Source organism: Paralichthys olivaceus, chromosome 9, assembly GCF_024713975.1.
Source record: "Paralichthys olivaceus isolate ysfri-2021 chromosome 9, ASM2471397v2, whole genome shotgun sequence".
NCBI lineage: Eukaryota > Metazoa > Chordata > Actinopteri > Pleuronectiformes > Paralichthyidae > Paralichthys > Paralichthys olivaceus.
This window is the reverse complement of record NC_091101.1, coordinates 18,276,837-18,297,368: the sequence shown is the minus strand read 5'-3', so window position 1 is coordinate 18,297,368 and position 20,532 is coordinate 18,276,837. Positions and strand designations below refer to the sequence as shown.

Sequence of the window (20,532 nt, the reverse complement as noted above, 5' to 3'; positions counted from 1 at the left end):
AGTCCTTATAACTAAACCATCATCTAAAATGCCTTTGTGGAAAATTGTGCTATTTTCATTTTTCTTTCATGACGAGGAAACAAAGCTCTTGTTTAAAAACTCTTTATTGAAACCACCAGAAACTGTGAATTATGAGCAAATCCTCAGCCGTTGTTCTTCCCCACTGTCGACACATTGATCCGCTTGAAAAGACTGGAGCGCCACTCTCAACAGAAGCCTGTGGCAGCATCTAAAACACAGTAAAACAATGACAACTGGTTTATATACATACACAGCAATGAAAATCCACTTCACCACCATAACTATTATTATATGATCTGTCTGGTTGACAAACCTGGACAAGTGCACTGCTGCTTCACTGGTTCAACGTCTCCAGGACACAAGTCAGCTACGTTGCAAGGGCCGTTGCCTTGGAGGGACGTTCATCCTGCAATGAGAACAGAATATTTAAAATGTTGCCCATGTCCTTGTCATGTATTCATAAAATAATTGGAAATTATGTTGCAGTCCTTGTTCCGACTTGAATTCGCTTCAGTGATCGTTTCCAGTTTGGCAGTGAGGACAATGCTGTTCTTCCAGATGTCTCCATTGTTTGAATTGGCATGCTTGTGGAAAAGGTTTCCATACTGAGAAAATGGCTCTGGATTTAAAAAATGGCTTTTAATTTTTTACTCCCCCCAAAAAGTCTTAAAAAAATAACTAGACATGTTTTACCTTAGAGATAACAATGCAGTTGCCAATCACTTTTCTCAGGGTGAACGATTGAGAAGGCAAAAAGGTTGTTTTGAGGGCTCAGGTGGTGTCTGTTACGGCTTTCATTGACTTCGGATGTTTCTCACTTGACAATTTTAGCCGATGAAAACGGACTACGGTGAAAAGGGCTCATTCAGTTGACCTCCTTTTGTCTTTTGTCCACTGTAGCAAAAGCCATCTTGAACCCTTCTGAGTGGAGATTGCAATACAGGACAATGAGAAACTCAGTTACAGACGAGAAACAAAGAGGTTTGCTTTGCTTACCAGCTGTTGACTACCAGTCGGGTTGCATTTGGTTGTTGTTGCCTTTGGTTTTGTCGTTGCATGCCATCATATGGCTCTAGGGTGATGGATCCATTTCCAAGGAAACTACATTGGAACATTTTGACAGCAACATTTCCCTAACCCTTAAAAACAGTAGCGTCCAGGTGGAGGTACATGAGTGTTAAGAATGAACTTAAGTCACTTGGCTGTTTATATAGTATGAGCAGAGACTCGGCTTTACAGAGATTCATGTTGTTACTTCACATTCATGTTACTGTCTCTGATCTTGTTTCGAAAATGGACGAGCAGTGGTCAAGGTACAACTAAAAGCTTTATTAGAGTAGCCAGACTTATAGGGCATTGCAGATTCCAACAGCACTGAATGTACAAAAACTAACACTCACTTGGTAACTGTACTGTTACATGAGCAAGAGAAATACTAAAAAAAACAAAAACAAAAGTCATTTTACACATAAAAAACTGGGAAAGTCATGACAGAGTTTAAAGCTAAGCTTTATAATCCACAGATTTAGACATGGCTAGTTTGTCTTGTCAGGTTTCATCCAGAACACGTGTTTACTGTGCACGGAGACCAACGTTTGCTTTAATGCGATTTCCAAGTCCAGTTCAGTATCTGCTGCGAGCCATTCCTCTATCGGCTCGATTGCCCCCGCGACCCCCACGAGGCACTCCACGACTTGAGCTGCTGTACGAATCACGAGGAGGGTAGCCTCTCTCAACAGGGGGAGCAGGGCCCCTCTCCTGCCTGCCCAAACGCTCACCACGGCTAGGTGGATACGGGTCACTCCGACTGCTGGGGTAACTGTCACGACTGCCATAGCCATCCCGGGTACTGCTGCCATAGTCATCATAACGACTGCTTCCACTGCTCCCACCATAGGATGGTGGGGGGCCCCTTGAAGGTGGGGCGCTGCGAGAGTTACCTGCAGGGTCAATGGTCAGGTAATTGGCAAGGTTTAATTTATACATATTCTCGCACTGCCAGGTGCCCACTTTTTGCCATTAGAATTCACTTTGTGCAAAATAAATTGAATGGACGACATATTTAAATGTCCCATCATGTTATGCTATACTTGGTTGATATCAGCAGTAATGTATCCAAGCACAGGGAATTAATGGGCATTGTTACCCATTTCAGCATGCCATTGATTTGAGAAGCCTTTTCCATTTAGAGCTCCAAGAGTTAGAACTGGAGGTTAAGGTCGAGGTTTTCAGAGTTGTCTTGATGGTTTTGTGAAGGTTACTCCTTGAGGGAGTGCTTTGCTAGGCAACACATACTGAGTGCTCAACAGATGTTTCCAAGGACTTTTTTTGAGATTCCTTAAGGTTGCAAATATTCTGCTTGATGTTGCCACAAAAACTGAATCTTTTGAGGAATGTAGCGGTACTATGGACTTAGATATGAAGAAACAGCTTTGGAATAGAATTTTGTTTCTAATTTGCGATGCCAATGGTTAAGGACTTCTAATAGCGTGAAAATATGCAGCTTGGATTGCAGGTCAAGGATGCAGAAGAGGGAAAAGAAAAAAGTTACGAGGCTGCCTGATAAGTCATTTCTTCTGGGGTGGGGAAAAACTGCAGCTTCTTCTGACTGGAGATTGCGGTAGTCAAAGCTATGATTCGGTTGGTTATTTGTGCAGCTTTTCTTTGTGCCAGAGTGGTTATTACATTCATGGAGTCGTAGCTTACCATAACCATCGTATGAATCTCGGTAGGAGCCACCACTCGGACGGTCCATATAGCTTCTGGCTTCGCGGCCTCCGCCATAACCCTCACGATCACTACATAATACAAACGATTGTCATTTGATAACCCAATGTGATGATTTAATCTTCAAATCATTTGTATCAGTTAATTCAAGTACCTGTATCCTCTTGACATTGAGCCATAATCATCTCGGGAAGTGGAATTTGTGTATTCTCTGTATGAATAATCTCTGGGGGGAGGTCCATAATCCCTTGACTCTCTGGAATTGTAATCCCGGCTGGAGTAGCTGGAAAACATAATGCAATTAACTGCAGTGCTGTAATCATCGTCTTTAAAATTTCAAATGGGAGCGGAATTTCTGTATTTTGTTTTTACCCATGATCATTACAGTATTAAATTAGTTATTTTAGCAGATTTCAGACACAAGCAAAAATGCTCAAATTATATCAAATTAAATGCAAATTGTTTACCTGTCTTTTGAGTTGTAATGGTCATCTCGTGGTGATGGATAATCGTCTCTCCTGGACATCATGGAGTCTCTGCGAGGAGGGGGTGGACCATATGGATCCCTGTCCCTTGACATGGATGCTAGAAAGCAAAGACAGAAAAGCTTGTTCATTAAAAAAATCAATCTGAGATACAGGAAGCCAATCCAGTACCAATAGAATTCTCTCATACTTACGTCTGCTCATAGGACCAGATGGAGCGGACCTCTTTGGTGGAGGGCCTCCATTACGTACTGGGGGTCCTCTCTTCATGGGGGGGGGGCCTCTGGATGACATCCCTTTGAAGAAGGGTTCTCCATTTCCTGAATTATCATAGTAGTCTTCACACAGACAAGAGATACAAATATTAACAAACTAAGCTAAAAAAAACAGAACAACAAGATAACGTTTTACAATTGGAAAATAAAAATATACCTCTGGAAGGTGGGCCCCTCATTCCACCAATACTTCCCCTGGAACCACGGGCTCCTCTGGGTGGACGACTGCGGGAGTACATGGGTGGAGGTCCTCGCCTGCCTCCACTCTCAAACTGAGGCTTTGTAGCCTGCTCAACTTTGATTGGCTTGCCGTCAAGAGACTGTAGTAAAAGAATTCCATTTTCAATCACAATTCAAAGCAGATTTCTTAGGGGAGTGTGGCTGATTAACGTCAGTCCTTACCTTTCCGTTCATCTCACGTGCCGCATCCTTCGCATCTGCCGGACTTTCAAAAGTAACAAAAGCAAATCCTCTTGATTTGTTTGTTTCACGGTCCTTCATCAAAATAACTGAAATTAAGAGATAACAACTGAGAGCTTGTACTTTGTGTTTAGGTTGATTACATCATTTACAAACGATTACTATTTTACAGCAGTTTAACTTGTAATATTTACCCCCAATGTACTTACTGTTACTAAAAGATTGCTTTCAATTGTATTCAGAATGCTTACTTTACGGTTCTAACATTTTCTCATTTCCTCCTTCAAGACTAGATTTCAATATATCCCGAAAACAAGAGAAAATTGGGATTAAGTAAGAGATAATAAACATTATATGATATTCAAAATACAAAACCACTTAATTAGATTTATATATTTAATTGGGAGAAAAGACCAAGATGAAATTCACTCTTGTACACATCTGTCGCCCTCACACTTGGATTCACGTAAGTGCACAAACATCTGGTGAAGTGTTGATCGGCAAAAGCTGAGCATTTTTTGAATGAACCCTAAAGCAGAGTTGCATGTTTAACATTCCAACGTTGTATTCAAAGTTAACTACGGTAAGTGGTGGGCGTTAAAATGGCTCCATACACACCTTCGACAATCCTGCCATATTTGCTGAAGTACTGGTCCAGGGCCTTCTCGGTGGTCTCCGTGTTCAGTCCCCCGATGAAGAGCTTTCCGGGTCGGTCTGCTTCTGCCATGCTGCACAATCAACCACCTGCCACACACAATGGATCGTGGAACGTTACTGCGACTATGAGCTTCAGCTGAAAAGTTTTGTCCTCGGTGTGTTTCTGCGGTTGTTACCTTGCTGCTGGCGAAAGTCCCGGGCTGTTGAATGCGCAAAATGGCGATAAAGCGCCCGCCGCTAGTTACTTGGCTAACGCTATCTAACGGGTGATCCGGCTGCTAACGAGGGCGCTGAGCTTTGCTAACGCCAGCACGCTACTTCTACAACATCTACGATAAAACTACAGAGTAGATTAGACGGAGTAAGTTGGCATCACAGGCAGCGGCCTCCAGGCTGATCAGCGCCGAGACTCTGAAGCTACACAACAGCTTCGCCCACTCCGCCCTCCTTCTTCTTCCCACGCTCTGCTCCCGGCGCACCAGACGCTCCGCCGCGTGACACCGCCACCTATAGACCAGAACCAGGAATCAAGATTATTTTCTTCTATCTTTTTTGTTTGTTTGTTTGTTGTTTTTATTGAAAACTTGAATAGGTCAAATATCAAGGCATTTAATTCATGACAAATAAAACAAGAATAACAAGGCTGAATAAGTAAATTAATTAATATATATAAATGAAATACAAATTAAATGATACAATCATATCAATAGGTTCCACTAGAGGTCCTCATATATTTTAAGGTCTTCATAAGCCTTTGAACGAGAGGCATGTTTCCCTTCCATTAAGGCACTGAGATGATTCTCCATCAGGTCCCTTCTGAACACAGAGACGATGGGTTTCATTCTCCTCCATTTAGATGTGTGGATGAAAAATGTTGCCAGGAGCATCAAGTTGAAATACAATTGAAATACGATAAGGCTCCATATCTTCAACTGCAATTCCTGTTGAATGTAGAGAATTTCTACCCTTCAGCAGTTGAATAAGACATCAAACACTGCACGTACTGTAAAATCATTATGCATAACATTTAAGTAAAGTAACTACAAGTTGAATGGGTGGAAACTTTAACTTTCTGTTTGCATGTCGAGTGATTTTTAAAGAAAAGACTGGACCAAATTCCTCAATATTTTTGAACAAAACCGAGCCCTTTGGTGCCCAATAATTTGTTGCAGACCAATAAATTGCCAGTATTGATGACTATTTTTGCACACATGGACACATTTTGTCAAATGGTTAATCTACTTTCCAGAAATCAGTTCTTCAGTCTCAGTCATCTTGTTTCACTGGCTTCTCCCAGCCTGACCTGTTTAGCCAGATGAAAGTCCCTAACCAGGCCTCATTTCCCCAGGCAAGATTCTTTAGCCCCCACGTGAGTGTATCCAGAGGCCTGTTTTAAAGATGCACAAATCTTCTATCTTGACAATCACCACCTGTCAAACGCCACCATCCTTTCATTTACCATGTCCCTTTATTTTAAAATAAACATTCAATAAAATACTTTATTTTAATGATAATTCAGTTAGCTTAATTCTATGAAGTTTGCATTAACAAAAAAGCTCAAGTCACTATTTAGGTGCAGAAAGGTCGTTTGTTGTCTGTTACACATGTTCACTTACTGTGTGGCTTGTATTTACTTCTGTTCACTTCAGAAATCTATTGAGGGTTATAGTTTTGAGTGGTGCTGTATATTGCATCGTATTGCACAAACATTACTGTTGCCATTCCGGCTTTTCAAGTTTGTCCTGCAGCCTTTTACAATTACTTGCTCGTGTAACATGAGAGTAGTTACACGCCTCTTCTGTTTTGCCTTCTCATACCTTAAATGTTTCGTCCAACACTCACAGTAACTGACAAACTTACATTTTTACAGGGTTTTCTGATTTCAATGCAGTGTAGACTGAGAGTAATTGTTATTACCAAGAAATACAAGTTGTTTCAGGTGTCATTTATCTAACATCGATCAGCAACGTCAGTGTTACTTCCACGTTGAAACCGTCAAATGTGACATCCGACTTCCTGACTTTCAAAGTAAAAGTACTGCCACTGTATGGTCGCACCGTTTAATGAATAAAAGAATAGTTTTTTTAAAATATATATATATTCCACACAGAAGATACAATAAACGAGCTGGTGCATCCATAGCACCAGATATGCATGTGAGGAATACAGAACGCCAGAGTCATTATTTAATGCGTGCTTTTATATTGAAGGTGAGAGGTTTCAGTTCCGGTGCTGATGCCGTGGCTGAGTCGGGCGTCATCAACGTTGTCAGGTCGGGTCAGCGCAGCCTCCGTGTCCCGAGCACAAACAACCAGCGAGCCGAGAAAAGCGAGCTGCAGTCCGCCTGCCCCGGGAAGAAGGAAGCCCCTCTGTTCCCACCACCGCAACCAGAGCGTCGAAGCCCCGTTGGTAAACATGAAGAGGCGGATACACGTCGGTTTTGCGCTGGTGTATTTGCTGGTCTCGCATTTCTCTGCGTGCTCGGCGTTCTATCTTCCGGGTTTGGCCCCAGTGAGTTTCTGTGAAGACGGCAAAGGTGGCGACGATTGTCCGGTACGGTCCCTTCAAAGTTATAATAAGTTGTATTATCTGACGTGGTGGAGGGTTTTTACTGCTATAGTTTGAATGGGCGTCTTCGTACGGAATGTACTTCCTGGATCTTGCTAGCAAACCAGTGCTCCCTGTAGGCCCCGGCTATTACCGGGAACACTAGCAGAGTGTTCCCATGCATCGCAGCCTCGGTTGTTGTGTGTAAGCACTGTCTATCAATGCTAAGACAGTAAATGAGCTTTCTGGTGTGAGTGTGTGTGGGTGGGTTTTCACCTTCTAGCATTTACCTGTCACCGCACCAATTCAGATTTCAATAGGGTTAGCCTTTAGCCTGTTAACTCGCAGCTCAGGGTTTATCCCACAGAGCTACTGAACACGTGAGACAACCGTAAAACAAACTGCCTTTGCTTCTTTGCAGACATTGATTCAGCTGTTTGTCAATCGACTGGATTCAGTGGAGTCAGTCCTGCCTTACGAGTATGATGTGTAAGTATCATCGCCATTCTGCTTGATGCTATTTGTGTCATGTCTGGTCATAAGAACATATTTCCCATCCCATTGTCATCTTCTCATTCTCTGCACCAATCTGTGAATTTGTTAAAGGTTCGACTTTTGCAAAGATGTTAAGGAAAAGAGGCCTTCTGAGAACCTTGGACAGGTGCTGTTTGGAGAACGAATTGAATCATCGCCCTACAAGGTATGTACAAGTGAACACCTCTGCTTTCCCTTGTTAAAATGTACACCAAGTAGTGATGGGACTCATAGGGTCACGTTCTACATTATGAGACACCATACATGGCCCATAATAATGATAATATCATAATACAAAGCATATCAATAATCATATTTTAGGATTCAGGACAACAATATATTCCCATCTAAGTATTTTGTCCCACCCCTGATCCCAAACTAATTTTTTTATGTTTTCTTAATGCAACAAGACTCTAATCTTCCTTCTACAGTTCAACTTTAATGAAGCTATTAAATGCAAGGCAGTGTGCACAAAGAACTACCAGAAAACCTCCCAGGAAGATGTAGCCAGACTTGATTTTCTCAAGATGGGAATGCAGCTGAACTACCAACACCACTGGTTAGTCAATTATGCAAAGTACTGAACTACAGCACTCATAGTATGGAAATTTCATCCATGAATGCAGTAAAGATAAAGATTAACCGATTATTCCTTCAGGATCATCGACAACATGCCGGTGACATGGTGCTATGATGTGGAAGATGGTCAGAAGTACTGCAACCCAGGCTTCCCCATTGGCTGCCTTGTTACGGCAGATGGCAGACCCAAAGATGCTTGTGTCATTAATGTGAGTCGTGATTTCTGTCTCTCGTCTTATTTTCTTCTTTATACTCCACTTTATATGTTAAGTTTTGTTTTACAAATCCTTCCCTGACAAACCTGGGTACCTGATTTTTTTTTTCCAGTCTGATTTCCACAAGAAGAACACATTTTATGTCTTCAACCATGTGGACATACATATAAAATACCACAGTGGAGAATCAGAGGGATGGAGAGGCGCTCGGCTGGTCACTGCCACTCTGGAGCCAAAGAGGTAAATGTTGGTTGGCAATAGACACTTGATTTGCTTTATGTCTAATCTTCCTCGACATGCAGCGGCTGAGTGACAACCCACCATTTTAACTTAGTACTAGCCTAATTTATAATCTGACCTGAACGGTTTTGTGTGTTTTGTCTGCAACAGTATCAAACAAGCAGATGAAAAAAACCCAAGCTGTGATGGAACAACCCCAATGGAGGTTCCTGTGGAGTTAAATGAGGATATCTCTGTAGTTTACACCTACTCAGTCACATTTGAGGTCAGCATCTAAACCATATAATACTTTCATAATGCAACTAATCCAAAACTGTTTCTATCAAACGGAGATAATGTGAAAACAAGACAGTGCTTTTTTCAATACATTTCTTTCATTTAACAGGTTGACAATTCAATCAAGTGGGCCTCTAGGTGGGACTACATCCTGGTCTCCATGCCTCATACCAACATCCAGTGGTTTAGGTATGATGCCATTTTTCACACAGTACACCTGAGAAACACTCTTGTCAGCTGATGCCATGATACTATGATATGTCCTGTGTGTTTTCTCCAGCATCATGAATTCCCTCGTCATTGTCCTCTTCCTGTCTGGCATGGTTGCCATGATCATGCTGAGAACCCTGCACAAGGACATTGCCAGATACAACCAGGTGGACCAGGTAAAAGTCTCTCTCAGTTGAAGCTTATCCGGATGTATATATGAAGTATTAACATACAAGTTTAGACTACTTGAAGATTCATTTGTTTGACAAGAAACCAAAATGGATTGTAGGACACCGTTTTGTCACCATGCAAAGGAGTTAGTCAAAAGAGCTTGTGTCAATATGGTGTAAACCTAGAAGTCCTAAACAAACCACCCTCCTGGTACTTTGAATTGTAGCCCTGCTTGTAATTTTTTTGTCCCACTGTGGAAACATTTTAGATGAAACTCTCACATTTTAGGTGTTTAGTTTTTTACATGGCAGTAACTCAGTGTTTACAGGTCACTGCTATCACAGTTAAATGGCTATTGCTTAACTTCTGCAATATGAAATACCACCTCGCACACTCAGTGCACTTTACCTAGAATTACATACATTTTGTCACATTTCACAGGCAGACTTGATAAAGATTCCAACGACCAAGGAAAATTCCTCTCTACCCTATGTAAGCTTATGGAAAAACTGTTATGAACAAAACTTTTTTTTTTGTCTTTATGAAATCGGGTGTTTGGGTGTGTGATCGCAGTAAATTGGCACATTAGCACAAAATTCAAAATGTGGTGTGGAAACATGAAAGTTTGATGAGAAAGGTCTTACACTCAAGAGACGAGAACGAGGAGTTTTCACACCAGATTTTTCAGCTTTTGGTGAAATTTTCTCAGTCTTCACCTCGTTTTACTTTGCTCGCAGGTGTAAGCTTGTGAGATAGTATTCACTGCTTGGTGGTTGGTTAACCTTTTACATTTATCATTTGCAAGTGATAAGTATTTAACTCTTTGACCTTGATTGTGACTGTGCCTCTCTGGCTGACTGGCTCCCTTCTCAGGAGGATGCACAGGAGGAGTCAGGGTGGAAGCAGGTGCATGGGGATGTGTTCCGTCCCCCCAGGAAAGGCATGTTGCTGTCTGTGTTCCTTGGACAGGGCACCCAGATCTTCATCATGACCTTCATCACACTCTGTAAGTTCTGTTTTACATCTGTTATTATGAACTGCTGTAATTGGTTTGTAACTATAAAATGAATTGCTAACCACGTCACGTTTCCTTGCACTCCTTCAGAACAGCAGTTTGTAGGTAGTCAGGGTCAAAAACCAGCATTTTGGTCAAGAGGCGGACCAAAATACCGGTTATAAAAATGTACTGTATGTCAGTGTGTTTTGTATATTGAGTATACAAACAGAATTCCAATGGAGACGTTATTAAATTTGATATGTCAAACCAATGAGAATTAAAGCTCAGCTAAGCTACTAAATCAATCAGTATAATAATACAAGTAAAAATATTTTCCGCCGCTGAATGTAGTTGAGAGCCCATGTTTGTGCCCCTTTAAAAAAACAAAAATACTGACTAACTTACTGTTGTTTGTTTGTCCTCTGTAGTCCTGGCCTGTCTCGGTTTCCTGTCACCAGCGAACAGAGGGGCTCTCATGACGTGCGCTGTAGTCCTCTGGGTTCTGCTGGGAACCCCTGCTGGCTATGTGTCTGCTCGCCTTTACAAAAGTAAGAATCCAGTAAAACCTGTTACAGATTTGTTCATTTCAGTCTTGTCAGCTAACAAAGACAATGTCTTATCGTGATACTCACATACATCTGTTTTATTCTCAGCTTTTGGAGGTGAAAAGTGGAAGACCAACGTCTTGCTGACAGCACTCTTGTGCCCAGGGTATGCTCATTGCTTCATTTCTGTCCTCGAGTGCTTGAGTGACACATTGCACTACATGTGCCTTGGACACTGCAGATATTCCTCTCACATGTATTAACCTTCTTTTTGTCATTGTCCTTTCCTCCCCCTCTCTCCTGCTAGTATTGTGTTTGTAGACTTCTTCCTGATGAACCTGATCCTTTGGGTGGAGGGTTCCTCAGCAGCAATCCCCTTTGGCACTCTGGTGGCTATTTTGGCCCTGTGGTTTGGAATCTCTGTGCCCCTCACCTTTGTTGGTGCCTACTTTGGATTCAAGAAATCGGTGAGTTTGGCCCCCTGGTTTATTAATCTGTTCTGCTTGGACCTACTGATTGTAGATGAAACCTGTTCACACGCTTGAATCATAATTAAATCTCTCTTTCCGCACCTGTGCAGGCAATTGAGCAACCAGTCCGAACAAACCAGATCCCCCGTCAAATTCCTGAGCAGTCTTTCTTTACAAAGCCTATCCCTGGCATAGTGATGGGCGGGATCCTGCCCTTTGGCTGCATCTTCATTCAGCTCTTCTTCATTCTCAACAGCATTTGGTATGATGACGTGAATCCCGTTTTTCAGGGTTTTTCTTTACAGCATGTTTTCTGCTCCTTACGTGTTGCCATCTATTAGCTTGAATGGGTTGTTTGTGTTCTAGGTCACACCAGATGTACTACATGTTTGGGTTCCTGTTCCTGGTTTTCATTATTCTGCTCATCACCTGCTCCGAGGCCACAATTCTTCTCTGCTACTTCCATCTTTGTGCCGAGGTAAATATTGTTTTCTTTATCAAACCTTTTCATAAAAAGAAATTACATTGATACAAAATATTAACTCATTGTTTCAATTCTAATGAAACAGATGTCAGAGCACCATTTGATTCAGTATATTCAGTTGGTTCCAGTAAAAGATGAAGCTATGGGGCTACAGCCATAGTGCCGAACGTGCTTTACGCCCCCACACTAGACTTAACACTAGCTTACAGCTTAACATGGAGAGTCGTGACAAAAACACGACCTGTTGCTGAGTATGTAACTGATGAATGGGAAGACGACGACCATGATCAAATCCTTTGATTGGGAGGGAGGCCAAATATTTTTTAGCAGAGCTCTGAAGCCTTGAGTACATTTTCTCCAGACTCAAAATTAGTAACCGCCCCTGAGTGCAGGATGAGTCATCAAACATTTTACAGGGAGAAAATACAGGGATTTGAAATACTATGATGTTGGTTCTTAATTAATTTTTCTCTTGTTATTTGCAAAGTATATGTCTGTTCAAACAGGGACACAGAATTAAAACTGAAAACTTACTTTTCATATCAAGGGCCCTTTTATAGCACATACTACATTTTTATGAAACATACACATTTGTGTAAACAAAGCAAAATCATGCAACATAAAACCCAAATAAGAAATAATTATTTTTTAAAAGCATTTTTCAGTTGATCATTGGTTGGTTGTTGATCATGGTCCTGAATTTTAATCTTAATTCCCACATTTTCATGTCACAGAACAGTAGAGCTGCAGAATACATGTAAAGCTATTCATACTGTATTTTTACAGTGTAAAACTGTAATGGAATAAATTAGGCCTGACTGTATTTGTGTCTGTTTTTCTCATCTGTTCCAGATTTAAATTGAAACATCCTGATATGTAAAATCCTAACATGTCATATTTTGTCTTGTGTTCCAGGACTACCACTGGTGGTGGCGCTCCTTCCTGACCAGCGGCTTCACAGCAGTCTATCTGTTCATCTATGCTGTGCATTACTTCTTCTCAAAGCTGCAAATCATAGGGGCGGCCAGCACCTTCCTTTACTTTGGATACACTTTGATTATGGTCCTCATCTTCTTCCTCTTCACAGGTGAGGCCTTGTGTTCAGTGACTTGTCAGCTCTGCAATGATGCTTGGAATATCATTTTGGGATCGGTTGCTCTTATTTGTGAGCTCGGTTTAGTATAACAATGACAAATAACCATACACATACACTATATCGCTTTGTTGAAAAGATTTATTTAACCACAGTGTTATTATCTCTGACCTGTGAAGAAGCAGATATTGTACTGCATAGCCATTTTCTTACGTAACCCTGGAAAAATGTCTGGGAGATAATGTCCGAACATTTTACAGAGTTTGCCTTTCAAATATGCAGAACGCAGCAGGAGGATGGTTGGGATCAGACAAATATCTGTAACATTCAGGTGAGGGGAGACACCTTGGTAAATCATATAGGAGGCAGGAAATGGCATATAAATTCAGACTGTCTCTTGCTGTCCCCTCAATTTGTATTAGATTTGAGTCGTCTGCCCTTATTGCAAAAATAATCTTGTCTGTCCTAGTTGACATTTTCTTCATCTTTTTATACGTGTATGGCACCTTTCGTTCATCCCAAGATATTTGTAATCCTCCAGTTTCCAGTCTGTTGTGTGTTAAAATACGTTATTGAAATGCTCAGTGGCTCGTGCATTTTCTGGACATTTTACTAGGGGCTGGCAGGAAAGGTTCAAGTAAATGTTTCGAGAAACTGAAATTTAGGTTCTCACATTCAGCAGTTCTAGAAAATTTCAGGAAAATGATCCAGATATCATGTTTGAGAGCAGCTCATGTCAGAGGCAGACAGGTGTGTATTGCCTTTGGGTGTGATTGTATTTCTAGCTTTGTTTGTCAAGTGCATATCATGTGCACTATGGAAATTCAGGATCTCCATCCTGTTCCTGTGAAATAAACCAGCAGGAAAACCTCCAGGGTAACTGCAACATTTGTTTACTTGTCATTTAGTCAAATAGAAGCCTTTGCCTTCTCATTTCTATACAGGCAGCATAAAAGCACTGTGTCAGATGAAGCCATTCATTTGCAAAGGTCCCATTTGAACTCTCATTCTTAAGTTTGTTTGAAGTTGAATGGAAATCTCAGAGACTTTAGGAAATGAGTCTAGAATGCTAAAAGTCCCTGATGGCCAGATCTAGTTTTTTGCAGACTTAATTGGGTCAATTCTTCTGTCTATTACTATTTGACAAGCCAGAGCCTGGTGCTGTGCTTTTTCTGAAGATCAAACGATGCAGGCACCATATTCACTTGTTGCCATGGATGATAATAAGTCTATAAACACTCAGGATTCCTGACCATCTATCTTTTGACAAATATTCTCTGCTTGCACTTCAATCAAGCTAAGCTTAGCTTGTGCCACACACATTATTATCATCACGAAGCTGCGATGAATAGAACATTGTTGCTGTGCTCGTCTCCATGTTAAAAGATGCCGAGATTGACACATGTTGACATGGTAACAGCACTCTCTGTTCCAACCACGTCCAACTCTCATGCACTCCCACTCAGTTGAGACGAGGGATGTGTGGAAAGAGGATAATATACAGGACCAGATAACTGGCAAATACACGCCTGGTCTTTATGTCACCCAGGAATATAAGGCTCACCATGATGTCAGACGATGACATACTTTATGGTGTTATACTGTCATTAGGCCAGATAACAGTTAGCCCGTAGTCCCCACATGTCACGGCTACAAAGTTTGACACTATCTTAAGACAGAGCTGTAAGTAGCAAGGGAACGAGATGTCAGAAGATTATCACCAAGAAGTAATCCAAGGATTCAAGGAAAAGACTATCACTTTCCATCCTTGCTTCCAGTTTTGATCTAAATAATCCTCTCTCACTCCCCATTTTTAGTTTTTTTTTTAGTTTTTTTTTTAGTAAGTTTGTTTCTTATACCTCATTCCAACTTTGATCACAACTTCATTCAGATTGGGCTGCGTGGCCCCCATCGAGCAGTCAAATTGGACTTTAATTCCAGATGAATTGATCAAGTATTTTGACCAAACTGGCTAGTCCGCATTGTTTGAGCTCATGGGTACGTACTCACTTGCTCTCCCTCCGTCTTTGACAAAGTGAAGGCTTGGGGTGATTTGCAATTATGCAGATTAGCTCTCCATGTTAAAAGTTGCATTTTAAAGTGGCTGGAATGTGGTTGTGGTCTGACAGCAAACTGGTTGTAAAGTTTCACACTTGGATTATTTTTGAGCTCATGCTCCTGAAGTACATTTATTTCAGGACCATGTGGCTTTTCATCAGTTTTGTGCTCTACTCATATTTGTAGTCTCTCATGTGGTTCGTGGAGTTTTGTGCATTTGTAAATGTTATATTTTTGTAATATTATCAGAAAATCCCTGTAACCTCTTTCTTTTCTTCTCAGGTACTATTGGCTTCTTTGCCTGCTTCTGGTTTGTAAATAAGATCTACAGTGTGGTCAAGGTGGACTAGAGGACTGAGGGAAAGACTGACTCCTTGCTGTCGCAGCACTCGCCTCCTCGGTGCTGCCTGTGTGATAAAGAGGTCTCAATGGACCTGATTCAAAACCATCACTTATAATAGAGAGACCTGAAGACCAGAACCCGTCCTCTTTTGTGCTTTAAACCTACATGGCTATCGTTTTCTTTTTTTTTAAGTATATATGTAATTTTGTCTTCACTGTTGACCAGTAATATTTTCAGTGGCACCTTGAAAATCAGTGTGGGTTCCAATGATCTCGTTTCTCATAGTGAGCAGTTTGTTTTGGTGGGTTTAACAAGAGATGAAATGTTTTCCTAAGAAAGTAAAATGCCCTGTATTTTTGATTTGTCTTTTTTTTTTATCATGTCTAAATGTCTAAACTTTGTTTTTCATTACTTATATTGTAAAAATGAAAAAAAACTGTGTACATATACTGTACAGAGCGAGTGCGTGAGAAAATGCTACTTAAAGATTGTCACCGTTATGGAACTTTGATTTCTTGTTTCAGGTAAAGGGTGGGCTATAAATCCTTAAACTATCAGCTTGTATTGTAGTTAAGAAATCATATAAAATACTGACATTGCTACATGTCCATTCTCTTGTATTTGATTACTATACTCAAATTTGCATAGTAGCAAAGGTTACACTCGTTGAAGAAGCACATGTGTATCATAGAAGAATATGCTACAGTTACAGTTACAGTTTGTTGCATAGTAAGAATCTCAGGAGAGATTCTCACCCAGTGAAATCATCATGCAGTACATTAATTAACTGATTCAGTACAGATGCACCCTTTTAGATATTAATAAGCAGTTTGCTGAACTGTAACTATATACGTAAAACACTGCTGCCTTTTGCTTTAAGCAGTGCGGAGTCATCACCCAAGGTGATAACAGTTTTACAAATAAATGCAGTTAATTCAAAGTGAAGGCCATGTTCTTTTTTGAGCCACTAGTTATACATATGAACATTTTATACACTCTTAACCATGTCCCTTACTCTATTTGTATGAGGTAATAGGATATGTTACCCCTAGTTATGTAAGCCGGGAAGCTTTGACGCTTTATATTTCCATATCAATGTTCATGAATTAGTTACAGCCTTTGTATTGAGCTGACTTAAAACTGATGAACCTCAAATCTAATTTTATTGTCACAATTTTCCTTATAGGGCTTTTAACAAGGCGTGACATCCTCTGCCCTTAAAACTCAACCAGAATGAGGAGAAACAACCAAAAACACCTTTAAACAGGGAAGAAAATTAAGTAAGAGAGCTGCAAGTGAGGGTGTTGATTGTAATAACGGCCAGCAGCAATATATCCAACATTAATGAGGAAAGCGTTAAGCATAAATAGTTGTATCAAGTACAAATACAAAACACCTCTAAAAACCTATAACGCCCATTCTGGCGAGCATTTTAAAAATGCAGCACGTCATGCTGTTGTAAAAGTGAGAATTCAAAAACTAAAGTGATCCTTGCTTAATTTGATTTAGATAAAATAATTTATTTCCTTTCTCTGAAGTCTATAGTTGAGTGATGCTTTGCCTGGTGTCACGATCAGACCCCAGTCCACACATCCTGCTAATATCCAAAGTCTTTTTTTGTGGGGACAAGAACACCTATGACTGCTTGGTAAGTTTAATACAACACTTAGACACATAATACATATAATTCACTTTTATTAAACAACAGACAACTTGTGATGTTGATCGATGAATCAAGAAATAATGCAAAAGCACGATAGAAATCACAAAAATATGTTGTTTTAAAGCACTTTAAAAACAGCATTACTCTCTTATTTGATGATAAATCGTTTTACACACTGTAGAGTAACTCATCATATACAGAGAAACACTGTCAGACTTACTGTACAAGCTTGATTGTCAGCTATAATACTGTTGAATGAATCGTGGCTCAAATCTATGGCAGTCCAGTCAAGTACGATAAGCCATGGATTGTTTCCCAAAAAATACAAACATAAAACAACAATAATTATATAAACCATAATCCTAATAATAAAACATTCATTTAAACGTTATAAAAACGTGACCACAGAACCGGACACACTTTTCAAATAATGCACATAATGTGGTCATGCAACTGTGAAATCCTTTGGCGACACATCATCGACCCAATAGACTCAGTGATTTGCCTTTCTATGAGATGAGTCATGGCAGGTATTCATCACAAATGTATTCACCCTCTCTGTGGCTGTGAGAGGGCAGGGTGTATCAGGACATATCTTTACAAATATACATGTGTTCAGAGGAACATAAGAAAACTCTTATATACGCCACTCATTTATATATATATATATATATATATATATAATGCGGCCTATTTTAAATAACTGGTCCACGGAGTCCACTGGACTTTTAGTCCATACCCTGTTCTCTATGCACTGCACTGTTTCAACAATAACACTACTTCCTCAAAGAAAGGCTGACATTACAAAGGCAGTAAATACGGAGTCAAAATGTAAAGTAGCCCTCTGGACCAATATTATAAATTCCCACCTCGTTTGAACTAGAATTAAAGGAAACACAGAGGTTAAGTCAAACTGGTTTGTGTGCCCATCCCATCAAAGCAATCCACCAACCCCTTGTGGGTTTCAACAGGCACAATGCATCACTATTCTACTCATTTATTCCAAAGGCGCTTTGAGACTAAGAAGAGTTTCAGCCACAAGGACGTAAACACGCACATATTCCACTTGCTCAAAAACAGAAATGGGCACGACGAAGTTTTTCCAAAAACAGATCCTGAGTTCATTAGTGGCAGGCGAACCTCGCTCGCCCTAACACAAGGTACATCAGTACATCCTCTGACTCAAAATACAACACACACACAAAAAGCTTAAAGGAGATACAGTAGCTGCGTAGATACTGCAGATCAATACGTTATCAGAGACGTCCATTTGTCATAATTAAAGCAAAGTGATCAGAACACACAGCACTTTAATCCAATGTAATATTTTCTATATCACAGCAAGTCTTGGTCAAAAACCCTAGTGGTATCAATCAAAGGCTTATTTTTAACATACAAATAAAATGTTGTTTCTGGTTTTACTTTAAGTTTATGATTTAAATGTTAGTTTTAGCTGTTGTATATTAACTGCACACATTTAAACGAATGAGACAAAACATAAAACGTGTCTCTCAAGATTTTACCTAGTTAAATGCTGTTTTACACGGTCAATTTACAAAGGAACCATGAATGAGCAATTTCTTTTTCCAAATAAATCTGAACTCAAGTTAGTTGTCTGATCAACAAATGTGTACTGATACTCCTAATGCCAGTAACTTCTGCATGAATAACCCTGTTGTGTGAATACATTGCTCCTCATGTAAGAACAAATATGGTCCATCCAATGAATTCTCGAGGCACTTCATGTGCTTTGTTTGCTGTGGACCGTGAGCTCCCTCTCTGAGCTGATGCTGGTGGAAGCCGTTTCTTTGCGGCTGTCCCTCGACTTCCTCTCAAGAGTGGGGGTGGAGGATGTCGTGCATTCTTCCCAAGTCCGCAGAGGGAGTACCCGAGCGGCCAGGCTGGGCAGGTGAGGGTGGGCCCCTGAGCGTCCCTCTGTGGTGGTGAAGCAGCTCTCCACGGCAGAGCTCTGGCTGGGACGGCCTTGTTTGCAGAACAGTCCACAGAGCAGGGCCAGGAATTCCTTCCTCACACTGCGGTGCATGTAACCATAAATGTAAGGGTGCAGGCAGCACTGTAAGAAAAAGAGCACAAGGGCAACAGAGGACAGCCAGGGTGGTACAGGTGCTCTGGTGCTCATAGATATTGTATTCAGTATGCTGTAAGGCCCCATGCTGAGGATGTATGACGCCATAATCACAAAAACTACCCGAGCTGCCTTGCAGTGGTAGTGGAAGCGTCTGTGCCTGACTCGAACAGGGTATCCTCTGGTTGAGTTTGGGCCTTCAGGGGAACTTGTCTGCTGGGCTTGGGGCTGCTGGTGTGGACTGCTAGGACCCTGGAAGTCCTGTGGCGCTGGCTGGGAGTAGGATTGCTTTTGTATGGGGTGCACAAGAGCATTCTGCCTCCGAGCTGCTCTGAACACCATCCAGTAACATCCCAGCATGATGAGCACGGGCAGCCAGAAAGAAAAAGTGGACACCACGGCAGAGTAGGTCAGGCTGGAGGACCACACCACCGAGCACATGTTGTGATGTCGGTCAAAGTCAATGGCCCCCCAGCCGTACAGAGGCGGAGTGCTCTGCAGGAAGCTGAGCACCCAAGTGCATATGATCAGGTTGGTGCCCAGGTGAGGGGTCATGCGGGTGGGGTAGGACAGAGGGTGGATGATGGCCAGGTAGCGATCCACAGACACCACTATGATGGTGTTGACCCCAGCGAATGCGAAAAGGTGCATGAGCACCACCAGGGCCTGGCACAGGCGCACATCCAGGGGCCACACACCTGGCACGGTGGCCGCCATGGCGAAGGGCATGACCAATATGGTCTGGAGCAGGTCTGCCAACAGGAGGTTGAGGACGAAGCGGTTGGCCACGTGAAGGAGCTGAGGCTTCCTCTGGAACACCAGCAGGACCACCACGTTCCCGAACAAGGACACACACACGATGACTGATATGAGCACCATCTTCACCACGCAGCCGGCTGTAGAGGACCACACCGGGTCCTGGGCGGAATCAGAGGTTAAAGCAGGCTCCCAGGGAACGTCGGTGATATTTGTGCCCATACTTGCAGCAGTGCCAGGGAGTGACATCCAGCAGAGTCAGGTTAGTCCCATCATCGTGATGGAGCAGAAGAGCAGCTCAGGTTGTGTTGTTTGCTTTGTCACAGCAGTAACACTGCTCCTCTCACATCAGCTGCATCTCACCTGACATGGAACAAGTGTCCATAAGGCGTGCAAACGGTGCAGCAGACTCATCCAGGAGTCGCCTGTAATACTGGAGACGATCAATGCTGCTCATCGCGATGTATCCCGAGCAGCAGGCCTTTGTCCCTGATGCAGCCCACATCTGCAGGAGGAAACCTGGAAGGTGGAGGGCGACGGTAGCCGATCAGAAGTCTATAGTTGAGTGATGCTTTGCCTGGTGTCACGATCAGACCCCAGTCCACACATCCTGCTAATATCCAAAGTCTTTTTTTGTGGGGACAAGAACACCTATGACTGCTTGGTAAGTTTAATACAAC

General features: G+C 41.7%; 3 protein-coding genes across 7 annotated transcripts in view; 1 reads left to right on the top strand and 2 right to left on the bottom strand.

Moving 5' to 3' along the window:
• tm9sf5 (transmembrane 9 superfamily protein member 5) overlaps positions 1 to 16,287 on the top strand; it is a 64,452-nt gene extending 48,165 nt beyond the window's left edge. Inside the window, exons 2-19 of one of the 4 annotated variants that reach the window (XM_020080060.2) lie at positions 6,835 to 7,138; positions 7,554 to 7,621; positions 7,739 to 7,832; positions 8,098 to 8,225; positions 8,325 to 8,454; positions 8,573 to 8,700; positions 8,851 to 8,965; positions 9,086 to 9,165; positions 9,257 to 9,362; positions 9,799 to 9,849; positions 10,231 to 10,363; positions 10,783 to 10,902; positions 11,008 to 11,065; positions 11,207 to 11,366; positions 11,480 to 11,631; positions 11,736 to 11,847; positions 12,769 to 12,940; positions 15,287 to 16,287. In XM_020080060.2, the coding sequence (XP_019935619.2) occupies positions 7,001 to 7,138; positions 7,554 to 7,621; positions 7,739 to 7,832; positions 8,098 to 8,225; positions 8,325 to 8,454; positions 8,573 to 8,700; positions 8,851 to 8,965; positions 9,086 to 9,165; positions 9,257 to 9,362; positions 9,799 to 9,849; positions 10,231 to 10,363; positions 10,783 to 10,902; positions 11,008 to 11,065; positions 11,207 to 11,366; positions 11,480 to 11,631; positions 11,736 to 11,847; positions 12,769 to 12,940; positions 15,287 to 15,354 (2,013 nt within the window). In that variant the 5' untranslated portion in view covers positions 6,835 to 7,000 and the 3' untranslated portion in view covers positions 15,355 to 16,287. Of the gene's footprint in view, positions 1 to 6,809; positions 7,139 to 7,553; positions 7,622 to 7,738; positions 7,833 to 8,097; positions 8,226 to 8,324; positions 8,455 to 8,572; positions 8,701 to 8,850; positions 8,966 to 9,085; positions 9,166 to 9,256; positions 9,363 to 9,798; positions 9,850 to 10,230; positions 10,364 to 10,782; positions 10,903 to 11,007; positions 11,066 to 11,206; positions 11,367 to 11,479; positions 11,632 to 11,735; positions 11,848 to 12,768; positions 12,941 to 15,286 lie in introns of those variants that run through there. The other 3 variants (XM_069532035.1, XM_069532036.1, XM_020080071.2) reach the window with 3 other exon arrangements.
• rbmx (RNA binding motif protein X-linked) lies at positions 87 to 6,591 on the bottom strand. Of its 2 annotated transcripts, XR_002202437.2 has the most exons (11): positions 6,503 to 6,552; positions 4,762 to 5,092; positions 4,547 to 4,672; positions 3,911 to 4,017; positions 3,666 to 3,828; positions 3,428 to 3,571; positions 3,216 to 3,333; positions 2,903 to 3,031; positions 2,728 to 2,819; positions 335 to 427; positions 87 to 229 (listed from the first exon to the last, which is right to left on the bottom strand). XR_002202437.2 is itself a non-coding variant. In XM_020080085.2 (10 exons), exons 3-10 carry the CDS (start codon positions 4,653 to 4,655, stop codon positions 1,645 to 1,647), a joined length of 1,179 nt encoding a protein of 392 aa, XP_019935644.1. In that variant the 5' UTR covers positions 4,656 to 4,672; positions 4,762 to 5,092; positions 6,503 to 6,591; the 3' UTR covers positions 1,330 to 1,644. The 2 variants fall into 2 exon arrangements, 1 of the variants encoding a protein (XP_019935644.1); XM_020080085.2 differs by lacking the exons at positions 87 to 229; positions 335 to 427 and adding an exon at positions 1,330 to 1,961 and having other exon boundaries at positions 6,503 to 6,591.
• Positions 16,288 to 18,614: 2,327 nt separating the features above from the next.
• Positions 18,615 to 20,239, bottom strand: LOC109624723 (probable G-protein coupled receptor 101). Its single transcript, XM_020079597.2, has one exon. The coding sequence runs from the start codon at positions 20,099 to 20,101 to the stop codon at positions 18,752 to 18,754; it is 1,350 nt and encodes a 449-aa protein (XP_019935156.2). The 5' UTR covers positions 20,102 to 20,239; the 3' UTR covers positions 18,615 to 18,751.
• Positions 20,240 to 20,532: the final 293 nt, after the last annotated feature.

Excerpts from the sequence above, each read along its gene's own strand:
- rbmx (XM_020080085.2), bottom strand. The coding sequence starts at position 4,655 with ATGGCAGAAGCAGACCGACCCGGAAAGCTCTTCATCGGGGGACTGAAC. Across the intron at positions 3,334-3,427 it reads ATCTGGTCCTATGAGCAGAC|CATCCATGTCAAGGGACAGG; the intron begins GTAAGTATGAGA and ends TTTGCTTTCTAG. Across the intron at positions 2,820-2,902 it reads TCAATGTCAAGAGGATACAG|TGATCGTGAGGGTTATGGCG; the intron begins GTACTTGAATTA and ends TGTATTATGTAG.
- LOC109624723 (XM_020079597.2), bottom strand. The coding sequence starts at position 20,101 with ATGTCACTCCCTGGCACTGCTGCAAGTATGGGCACAAATATCACCGAC.